At 39.1% G+C, this 12017-nt stretch overlaps 1 protein-coding gene across 2 annotated transcripts in view; it reads left to right on the plus strand.

Moving 5' to 3' along the window:
- SRGAP1 (SLIT-ROBO Rho GTPase activating protein 1) overlaps window positions 1–12017 on the plus strand; it is a 138855-nt gene that overhangs the window by 100537 nt on the left and 26301 nt on the right. For both annotated transcript variants that reach the window (XM_054275897.1, XM_054275905.1), the window contains 5 exons: window positions 1417–1444; window positions 4420–4453; window positions 7513–7573; window positions 7727–7804; window positions 9301–9435. In XM_054275897.1, the coding sequence (XP_054131872.1) occupies window positions 1417–1444; window positions 4420–4453; window positions 7513–7573; window positions 7727–7804; window positions 9301–9435 (336 nt within the window). The remainder of the gene's footprint in view (window positions 1–1416; window positions 1445–4419; window positions 4454–7512; window positions 7574–7726; window positions 7805–9300; window positions 9436–12017) is intronic.

The raw sequence follows: 12017 nt of genomic DNA on the forward strand, positions 1-12017 counted from the left end.
AGAGCTTTTTCTTTGTGCTGCACACTCTTCTAGTATTGCAAAATGTATTTTCAGACTAGGATCTTCAGTACTGTGTAGTACTTTGCGTGCATCTGACACTGGCACGCAACAGTATGTTTTCATATCAGTGTTATTCATTCTTCCTGGAGTCTGAAAAGCTGTTTTGGTGTCACTTTCAAACTGGGACGTGTACTTGGACCCAGCCCAAGTGAAGCTCAGAGTGATTTTCAGAGATCATATCCAAAGATCTGTTCACTGGCATAGGTGTTTAATTCTTCACTAATACCTTACTTGAACCTGTTAATAGTGAATTTTGTTTGCAGTGTGTGTCACTTAACTCCTTTAAAGGCCTTCACAGTTTTGTCATGATTTGATACAAAAGTATTTCAGTTATCTGCACAATGCTCTGCTTCCTTAGCTGCTGTGATCTCTCAAGATATTAATAAATGCCTTCTGGATTGAATAAATAGTCCTAATGGGAAGGTCTGAGTAGATGGCTGCTACATTTTTTGCCATGATGAAAAAAGACCATTCGAAGTCCGCTGGGTTTCCCTTTTCTTTGCTGGTTTTTGATCAGTGAGAATATTTTGCCACTCTATCCATGGCTGTTTAGTTTCCTTCGTCACCTCCTGTGAAGAAAGTTATCAGTGCCCTTTGAAAGCTTAAATAAATTAATTGAACTGATTCTTAATTATCCAGTATTTTACTGATATTTTCAAAGATTTTTACTAAATTAATAGGGCACAATCTCCCTGTGGCAATGCTGGGCTCATTGGAACTTACCATACCATGATCTTTGTCCTGTTTCATTATTTTGCTTTTCATTATGATGAGTCAGTCATGCCTGATTTACTGGTCTGTTGATCTGCCAAGGAGCCTTTCTGGAATATGATATTTGCTTCTTTACAGTTCCCTGTAGTTCTCTGTGGTGTTTCTCAGTGATACTGTTGTGCTTTTTTCCTGTAATACACAGAGAAAAGAGAGTAGGCAGTCTTTCATTAACTACTCTAGAGCCCTGCATTTTCAGCACTGAATGGGTTTAGGCACAAGGCACAGGGGGAGATGTAATCTAATCTTGGCACAGCTCTATTTCCATACTGATTTAGCCACTGAAACATATGAGCACCAACAATAGACATTGTTTGGAATTTTTGAAATTATTTACAGTATCAAGTGACTCTAAATCTTTGGGTAGGCTTCTTAAAAGTTGTTCCATAGCATGAGTTGTGTTTGTATTTTAAATGGAACTGTGGAGATAGTAGGTTACTACAGTGCCCTATTTGTTGTATAGTTGTATATCTTTTGCTGGTAGTATGAAAGTTAGAGCTAAAAATAATTTGCTAAGTATCATTTAGATACAAAAATTTCAACCTAAAACCTACAAATCATTTGTTTCCTGTTTATTGAACTTTCTAGGTCACAGAGCTGAATACATGACAACAAGGTAAGATATTTTTATCTGACTTGGTTTAGAGTTAAAAAATAGGTAAAATCTTAGAATTTACAAATTTTAGAACAACTTCATAAGGCTTGTTGCTGTTGTTACATAAATTATGTACAGACTCTGTGTGTTTTAACATTCAGCATTTCTGTTTCAGCATGCTGATGAGTAAAGGATTAGACCATTCATCTTCCTCATTTTTGTGAGCTGCTTTGGCCAGTGCCAAGGGTAGGACAAGCTGGGAGATCCTCAAAAATATTTGTGAATCACACCTCAAATTTGGAAGTTGCAGGGAGGACTTAAAGGCTCAAAAAGAAATATTTTTCAGTTGTCAGAGATACCTTGCCTCTCATGGTTTGTGATTCAATTGGTCAGGATACACAGTTTAAAAGAGGCTGGTAGGAAAATCAATTTGGGCAATGGGCTGTGTCTTTGATAACCCAGCTCTGAACACAAATACCTGCCTCCCCCTGCATCCATGTATTCCATACTGAAATGGGTCTATATATCCACAGAAGAGAAGAGATTCAGTGTTAGATCTCCCAGCTTTGTGCTGCATGTACTTTTTCAGTTGTGTAATGCCACCGCTTTGAAGTTGCCTCCAGATATAAACCTGAATAAGCTCTGCAGGCCCCAGAGGCTAGGAGGGGGCAATGGCAACTGCTTGAATTTGCAGCTGCCACTTGTATGTATCACTGCTACAGGCAGTGTGCCCTGCTACAGCAGGAACATCCAGCCCAGCTTGCTTGGTCCCACTCTTCCCTTCCCTTCCCATGCAATACATCTTTGTCCAATGCCTTCAAGAACCATGTTCCCTGGTCCTGATGCTTCCAGGACATCTCTACAGACTTTATGCTGGATTTTCTCCCACCACTCCATGTTCTTTATTAGCTCTGTGAAGCTGGACTTACTAAATTTCTTTGCTTACATGACCTCAGTTGAAAAGTGGTTACAAATCAGAGCATTCTTCCCAATTGCTGCCATTAATTCTGACAATTGTACCTTTAACTCTGCCTCCAGGTGCTACTATTCCAGGAATGCATGGAAATCAACAAGTTTATGTCTAATGAGAAAAACCTCCTTTCTTGACTCCAATGCAGGCGACTCATCAGGCTCACATCATCCTAAGTTCCCTGCTGTGTAAATAACTGAAAGGAGATGATGGATTCATTCAGTGATTTTACCTTAGCAAAGTGGGGGAGCAGTGAAGCCATCTTACCTCATATCTTGTTACAGCTGGTCACCTAGAGAAAAATACTCTGAGGAGCAGGGCCTGCCCATGTGTTCCTCACACCAGCTCCTGGGCTTTGGCTGGGCCCTGCCTGTTGCCCCAGGGTTCAGTTATGTTTCTGGACTGTTGGACATGCAAACAGAAATGTTCTTTAAGGTCAAAGTTAAATTGTAGAAGGGAAGAAGATGTCTTTAAAGATGAGTTTAAAATAGCTGATAGTATTCAAACAAACTGAAGTCCCACTGCTGAATGCTCTATGCCTTATTGTTTCTCACTGATCCCCCAGAAACATTTGATTTTTTGCTAAGTCCAAAAAACCTGTAGAAACTGCTGGTGCATGGGTACTAAGGAAGCTGTTGGCATTTAACTGTTGGCATGGCATTCACAAAGTTGTTTGTGATCTAGAGAACAGTATTTATTTCCTGTAATCTCTTTCAGTATTAGTCACCACATGTAACACACTAGATAAATTTTGCAGACCAAAGTTTTGTGTGTTCTTCCTTTACTTCTTTATGTGTTATTCTGGTTTTATTTATTTGTTCAGGTTGATATCCTTTTAATTCCATTAGCCAATTAGCAAGGTGTTTCTTTTCATGTGTGACGTTGTTGATTGGTTGGATGTGCAAGGCTAAAGCTCTTTCACCTTCTTGGCTCTAGTTGAAAATGCAGACAGTTTGGTTTTGAAGCATCTTAGGAGTGTGCTGAGCAGCTTTAATTTGCATTTGGATTTTCTCCAGCATGAAGCAACTTTTCTGCTTGATAAGAGGTGCTTCGAGTGGTCTGTGTTCTGCCATGGTTGGCAGGATGAATTCTAGTGGTGCTGCACATTTTATGCATGACCATGACAAAAAAAGCCATTCCAATTGTGCAGTGTTTGGAATAAATTTATATGGTAAAACTGCAAAACAGGGATTCATAAAGAATGTCATTATTTAACCATAAGTGATTTTTAATGGGGGAGTTCTCCACTCTTTAATGTGGTACACTTAAATTTGATGGAAAGTCTTTATTTGATAAGTATGGTGTTTATTGCTCCCTTTACAATGTTCTGTTGTTTTGCCATGAGCTTACAGACATTTCATTTTATTGTGTGACTTAATTCTACCTTGCTCAGTAATCATATTCCCTTCCCTTAGGCCTCCAAATCTTCCCCCTAAGCCCCAGAAACACAGGAAGCCCAGACCCCGATCACAGTATAGTGCTAAGTTGTTTAATGGTGATTTGGAGTCCTTCATCAAGGTACTGGCACCAGCCACCCCCGTGGCTGATCTCAACACTTCTTACTATAATGGTCACCAGCTCACCAAAGCTGAGGCAGATCATTATGTTTAAGTCTGTCCTGGGGCTCTTCTTTCCCAGTTGATCAATATAATACTTCCTGAAGTCAAAGGGAGAGAGGGGGAGTCATTTCTCACATTAGCCTCCCTACAGTTGTGTTAATCAAGTAGGAATAGTATTGTCAGCCTGCTTTTAGTAGGAAACTTTGCTCCATGTAGTAGGTAGGATGTAGTGGTGCATCCCACAACTTACCACAATTTCCTGCTTGCTATTGTCATAACATCCTGTGTTCAAAGTCTGTGGAGAAGCAGCATTTCCCTGGGTTTGATATCCAGATTTTGATTTCCTATGACTTTAGGAATTTATTATATTGTGTGAAATTGTGATCAACACCATTCTGGGTCTTGTATCTTTGCTGTATTTACTATCTTCTTCTTTCTCATACTTTTATTTCTAATAATGCTTCTAGCCGAGGCCGAAGGAACTCTCACACGAGACATCAGGTATCGTTCTGGTGACAAGAGAACAGCTCTGCCTCGCTCTCGGGTTGCATTCCTGCCTGGCTCAAATGAGTTCTTTCAGAGACCTGGAGGGAGAAGTTTGCATTAAGAAATGAGTGTACAAATATAGCAGGCAAAACTAAACCAGAGCAGAACTCTGGAGGGATTGTAGTCTTAAATGATGGATATTCCCTTACTCATTTTCAAGGACTCACCCACATCACAGTTTGTGCCTTTGGACACTAGCTGACACAGCTACAGAAAAGAAATCTTTAAAAAATTGTAAAAATACATTTATAAATGCAGTGAATGAAATTCTTGACTGCAAGCTCTGTGAATTGGGTTTGAATATTACAGGGATTTTTTTTCTTGTTCAGTATAGCTAGTGGCAGACATTTTGCAGAACAAATTCTGTACTCAGTGGCACTGTATTGATTTAGCTGTCTGAATCAAGCTTTCAGTCATCCTCAGTACAACTAAAGGGGAAATTATTATTATTTTCATTGTTACTGTTGCACAGGAGGTGCTATGAAATGCAAAGACCTTGAGAAATCATCACAAGAGAAATAGATGAGTATCATGAGCAGTTTCTTGCTTAAGGGTGAAGGTAAGCAAGGAAGCAGAAATTCTCACAGTGAAAGCCCCATGACTAGAGAAGGACAAAGCAAATCAGGAGAAATGGTATCCCATCATTTTCCCTCACAAGGGAGCATGGCAGGGTGGCTGACAGGGCTTACTTGCAAGTGGGGAGTCCTACATAATTAGTCTTTGAAAAGGAAAGGTCAGAAAAGCTGGTAGCCTTATGTCAGATTTGCCAATGTGGGACAGCCTCTCTGCCCAAAGACCGTGTCATTCCTGGTGGGGATGAGTCATTTTGACAGTCACAGCTATTGAAATACAGTGTCAGGCCAAACTGCTTTGTGTTTGAGTTTCACATCATAAGAAATTATAACTAGTCACAAATATCCATTCTCTGAATTCACACATCAGATTAAATTCACAGTAGCTATAGGGTCACTGTTCTTGACACTCACCAACACAGATTGTTACTTCAAATTATTTTTCTTTGATTAGATCCAAAAGGCAAAGCTGTTAGTTTAGATTATTTCAGGGTATTACTTAAGTACAAAGTTTTGTGTGGCTCTAAACAGTTTCTCCAAAAACAGGTATGAAAGGGATTTGGGCTTTGGTGGGTTTTTTTTGTAATTTCTTACTGCAAACACTATCTTTTCCTAGGCTTTACATTCTTTGCATGAACCATGATCTACTAACAAGAGATGTGGGTGCATGTTGTGCATTTTTGCTAATACTCTGCTTTTCTGGAGAGCCAGGCTGCTCAGTGTTGGTGAAGATTATGGTGTTCTGGGCTTAACAACTGACCTGATACAAAGGGTTTTTATTTAGCTCTTACTGAATCATGACACAAGTCAAAGAGGAAATGCTAATCCAGCCATTACTAGTTTTTGGCTAGCCAATCTTTGCTAGGTTTCAAATTAAGAGACAAGCCACAATTTAAATAGCATAGTCAGTGATAAGAGTCTTTTGTAAGCCCCACTAAAACAGTGCAGAGTGTACACATAAGATTAGGGGGTTAGGTTACCTCAGGAGGTGCAATTGCTTTACTGTGTGTTATTTTTCAAATTTTTTTAGTTGTTTTTCTACTTGAGCTGAATTCATAAACTTCCCATTGGTATAGTTTAGCATGAAAGCGAAGTACTAATTTGTAAGAGGAAGTGTGTATTCTGAGTTACAAGGTGCTTTTGAATTAATGATTTTATAATTCAGACTGATTTTATCCTAAACTTCCAAATGAATTAGTCAATTCTCTGAGCACTTACATATTGGAAATTCATTTGGAAAGAAAAATTACGGCTTCCAAGACAAGAAATTCGAAGATTATTTATGCAATAGTAATTTCTGCAGCATAAGCACCAACTTTTCCAAATAACTTTTAATCATATCATTTATATCTTTAATCTGTATTTGATAACTTCTGGTCACTTGGATTAAAATATCAATTTTTTGAAGTGCCAAAACAGAAAGTTTCCAATGATTATTTTGGAAAATAAGCAGTTTAAAAGAAAAAGACAAGTAACTCACTAATAATTATTGTATAGTCATCTTCTCCACCTCCCATCACAAATGCCATTTATCCCTTTTTAAAACAATTTGTGGAGCTGAAAATGTAGCTGCAGACGTACTGCTGTGTCATTGCTGAGATGAGGAGCTGTGATTCCTGAGCTCTGCAGGTGGGGAGATAGAGGCTGTGACCTCCCTTTGCCAGTAACCTTGTGCATAGGGACAAAGCAGCTGAGCCACGTGCTCAGCTCAGGGTAGCTGCAGTTCAGCACCCAGGGCTTGCCAGCCATTTAGAGCAGCCAGAAACAACATGCCAGCCCATCATTGCCCCATGGCAGGGCACACAAACCAGCAGAGCCCATAGCAGTGCTTCAGTCAGGAGGGACATCATGGTACCCCATGCAATGTCATTTAGTGGCTCTGCTCCAAGAATGTTTCTCATAGTCCAGCAAATCCAGAAAAGCCTTGTAAATTCTTTGTGATAAACTTCTTACAAAAAGAAAACCCCACATTGAGGAATTGGGTCCTGTGTAATTAGGTCCATGTAGGATTTTCTTCACCAGGAAAAGAAAGGTCAGTTAAATAGATATAGAGGAATCTTCATAATTAATTATTATTCTTAGTTATAATCTTTTTAAAAGGCAAATTTACTGCTTTAACTCATTTTGCTTCAAAAATCTAAAATGCATGCATGAGCTTAGATGTCACATACAGTGTTAGCCAGATATGATGACAGAGGTAGAGAACTGAATTTCCTGAAGAAATTATTTTAAGAACCATAATCCTTTGCTTTACCTGTTCCTTTTCCTCCCTCCCTAAATGGGAAGAGACCTCTGTTAAAAGTGGTATTTTTTCTTAGGTGTTTTTTTGCCAGCACTGTATGTCCATCTAGATTGACCAAGTGCATTTTCACACTGAGGCCATAGCAGGGAGGTTTCCTCTTTCTGATCTGCAGCTCACTCATACTGCTCTTGTTTTTGCAGGATTCAGGGCAAGTCATTCCTCTTATTGTGGAAAGCTGTATCAGATTTATAAATTTATATGGTAAGCTCTGAAAAAAACTATTTCATTATTGTCCTTTTTTGTGTATCTTTGACATTACTCATTTAGCACCACACCTTTGTTTTTAAAATACACATTTTAAGTATCTTAAAAAATAAAGTAATCTTTCAGCACTGTCTCCCATCTTTTCTGCAGGTCTTCAGCATCAGGGGATTTTTAGAGTGTCTGGTTCCCAGGTGGAAGTCAATGATATTAAAAATTCATTTGAGAGAGGTAATTGGATTTTCATTTATTTGAGCACTTTAATATCTGACATTTAGAAATCTTTTAAATTCTAATAATTTTCTCTGTGTGCTGCACCTAAAACTTTCCACCATCACATGTTTAAACATGAAGTACAATGATGACGTGCATGTTCTCCCCCCATTATGTCCTAGGAGCTTGAGGGTTTTTCTCATTTTGTTTAGACAAGACACAGGGCTCTACAATCAACTGTAAACATTAGGTTTTTTGTTAATGGTAAACTGCAAATAATAGGGGATTTTTTATATTTTATTTTAAAGATCCTCAGAAAAGAAAGGTAATGAGTTTAATTTGATTCAAGAGACTACTTAATGAAATTTGAAAGTCCTGTTGCTTGATCTTCTGGAATACAAGTGCTTAACTTTCTGGCCCCTCTGCCAAAGTTGCATTATGATCCAGGAAAATAGGGAGTTAAAAAAAAGGTCATTCCATTTTTCATTCCCAAAGGAAACTTCAGCCCCCCAGAGGAGGAATATCTTGAAAAATGCCAGGAAGTACAGCTAGCTTTTTCAGTATCAGTGGCTTGCAACACCCAGCCTTGGATTGCTCTGCTGGGGATCCAGCCATCCACCAAGTGTGTTGAAGCAATATTGTTAAAATCTTAAATCTTACATTTTTTTTTTCTTGAGTGTTAAAAGCTGGGTTGTTTTAATTTCTAGAGAAAATTAAAATTTCTGCAGATTATGTGCAAATGACAAAACCCTTGAAGCAACAAGTCTTGTGACTAAAAGCATAAAAATATGCACAGTATTTTGCTCCCCAATATTAGTTATATATATCTTTTTAAACCTGATCTTTTCTTCGACAAGATACATAAAGCAGCTGTTTTTGCTTGCTAAGTGAAGCCACATTCCTCCTCTCTGCAGCTTTTAAATCTGCTTATTCTTAACTCCTCCTCCTAGGTAGCATTATCCTTGAAGATCCATACATTTTAAAGTGTTTCAAAATAAAGATTATTTATGTAATTTAAAATTACATAAATAAAACAGTGCAGTCATGGTTGAGGTTGCAGTTAGATTTTCAACAAAGTGGTTGCACATATTCCTGATATTTTAACTTTTTAGAATGAAGGCAATATTCAATTCAATGAGTGGTCTAACTCCATTTGTTTTATGTAGGGCTCCAAAGAAAAGTCTGCAAAACTCTATTCAATTAAGAGTGTTTGGGTTTTTTTATTTTACTAGCTGTAAATCACAACATGGCCATAAATACCTAGCTGTAAGTTCAGGACCTAAGAGATCACTAGGTTATGTAATTTTAAGGAAGCTTTATTTAGGCTGCCTTTTTTTAGTTTAATCATAGCCTGGGATTTCTAAATCAGTGTTTATTATCTTACTTGAATGCTTGCATTGCCACCTCCCACATACTAAAAACAAAACCCGCCCAAAATGTCACTCACTTCTAAAAATGTTCCGTGCAAGAATGCTCCTGCGTGTGTGTTTCATTCACTTTATTTACTTTTTAAGGTGAAAATCCTTTGGCAGATGACCAGAGTAACCATGACATTAACTCAGTTGCTGGAGTACTGAAGCTCTATTTCCGAGGGCTGGAAAATCCTGTCTTTCCTAAGGAAAGATTTAATGATCTTATTTCTTGTATCAGTAAGTATAAATTTCTGGTTTTTCTCAATAGGATTTTACTTTCAGATACACAGTAGTAGCCTGAAAAAACAGCTAACTTCACAGATTTTCCTGAGATTATTTGTATGCTGTGTGTAGCAGTCTGGCTCAGTTGTTAGTCATACTCACAGCTGTGGTTGTTCCCTTTTTCCATTGGGATTAATGTACAGTACAATTCTTTGTTTAACAGGGCAGGAAGAATATCTTTTGGTATACAAGGGATAGTTAAATTTAAACACATTATTATTTTCCCGTGTGCACTGAGGCAGACAGCAGTGAATGAAGTCGTGAACATGAAAACAGATTGTGTTACTTTCCAAGGCTTTCATGCCCCACAGCTTGGGGTCAGCACTGGTGAATAAGTAACTAACTGCTCAACATGGTGTGATTCTGGACCTCTGTTGTGTTCTGCTGAAAACCACCAATCTAACCCAGAAAACTCTTGGGTGCAGGGATGGAGGGGAAGAGCTGAGTGTTGTCTGCAGGAGAGCCACACATGAGTTGCAATGGGATGCCTTGGAGGAGCGTTGCATGATCTGTGCCCTGCTGGTGCTCATGACCAGACATGGAGAGGTTGTAGTAATTTGGAAAGTTGTCAGTGGATGAGTGAATTGCTCTGACATGCACAAAACCTCTTCCAGTTCACTGACTCCTGCAGGTGTTGAGGGGTGAGGCCAAGCCAGCCATCAGTAGATTTGCTGTTCCCTGTGGGCGCAGTGGTCAGAGGAGCTAGCTTTGAGGAAGAATTTCCTTTCTACCCTTCCTTTATAACTTGCCCCCTTCAACCAAATGGAGAGAGAGGCAGTTTCACAGGTAATAAGAGCCAGTCCCTGGGGAAATTGATGAGGTCAGGCTCTCCAAACTGTTATTTTGGCAGAGATCTCAGCCCAGCAGGCAAGGCCACCAGTTGATGGGTGCACAGTGCTCCAGGCTGGCAGCCAGGTGTGGTGTTTGGCTCCCTACTTGGGGACGCAGTGTGTGTGGTTTGCTTCCCCCACAGGGAGGATTGCAATGGTTTCTCCTGGAGGTTACAGGTGCTTGCAGCACTGTGATCACGTCTGTGTGCGATATTTTGCGTTTCGTTGTTTTTGCAGAGTTTTCTGCAGCTGTTGCTGCTTACAGACTTGGTGGCACTGAGGAGTCCTAACACCTAAAAACCACAGTTTAGCAGTCTGATCCCTGATGCTGAGGGGGACAGTGTCTTTTTAGGAAGCACAGTCCTGGTTCTGCTTCAGTTCGGCTTTAACTGACTGTGGTGCCCCTGAAAATCTCTGCAAGTCATAGAAATTGAAATGTCAGAAAGTATCATTTTGACTGAGTGATTTTCTGCATGACAAGGATGATAGAACTCTGCCTAATATTCCTGTGCTGGTTTCCATAACTTCTGGATGAATTAAAGCATATCTGCTGGAAAAATTTGTTGATTTAGTGGCTTTGGTTGATAGAAAATCTACCACATTCTTGGATAAACTGTTCAAATGAATAATCACTTTCATCATTAAACATTTGTACTAGATTTCTTTCTCAAAGTTCCTGCTATCAGATTCTGCCCATTTGGTGTCTTTATGTCTTCATTATTTTGACTAAGCATAAGAGAAATATAAATGGTGGTTCTTAGCATGAAGATGTTACTGCAGTCTGCTGTGTTGAAGAGATTTAAATACTTATGTAAACTAAATTTTAAAATACCTTGAATGAGTGTTCAGTTTACAGGGATTATATAAGTGAATGCTCAGGAGATACAAAGATACTTGCCCAGAACAGCCTTATAAATGTGTTCCAAGAAGAGGAACCTGGATGATTTCAGAGTTCTCCTTCACCATTGAAGGTGCTGAAGAGGGAATGGGGTGTTTGGAAAGAGGGGTGGAAGTTCAGTGGAATGAGCTGACAGATCTGTGTGGCACCTGCACAGGCAGAAGAGATTCACCAGCCTTCCAGAGCATCACTGTCTGAGAGGGTTCCAGTTCAGTTACCCTGAAAAAAGTATTTCTTTTGTTGTTAAGAACTTCAAGAAAAATGGCTGTGAATACTAGATCCCTAGTGCTAGATCTTGTTTTTTATAGAGAATGTCCAACTATTGCATGTTCCTAGTAGGCAATTAATTATTCTCCTGTGAAAGAGTTGACAACCTTTTATTTAAATAATAGTATCATCCAGCAGAACTGAAATCAGTAACAACAATAGCCTGGAACAAAGTCACTGCTTTTCACAACAACATTTTAAAATGTTTATTGAGAAAGAGGTGGTGCCATCTGATCCTGGTTTAGGCTGAGTGTTCTCTGAGGATATCATAAATCTGGATTGTCATCTCTATGACAGTTTGTCAAAACAAGGTGTAATGACTGAGTAGTTCTGCTAGCTTTGACTTCTGCTATTGCTGTTGTACAGGAAAGCAGAGGACTTTAGTCTGATAATATGTTGTAAGTGTCTGATACCTGTTTTCTTACAGGTTTTGGGAGAAGCATGGGGGGGATGATTTTGTTGTTTGGTTTGGTTTGGTTTTCACAAGATTATCATTAGGGCCATGCTGAAATGGCATATCAATGCCTTCAGCACAGGAAGGA

The sequence above is a fragment of the Melozone crissalis genome, unplaced genomic scaffold, assembly GCF_028551555.1.
Source record: "Melozone crissalis strain CALT ecotype California unplaced genomic scaffold, PUWL_Pcris_2 ptg000004l_1, whole genome shotgun sequence".
NCBI classification, from domain to species: domain Eukaryota; kingdom Metazoa; phylum Chordata; class Aves; order Passeriformes; family Passerellidae; genus Melozone; species Melozone crissalis.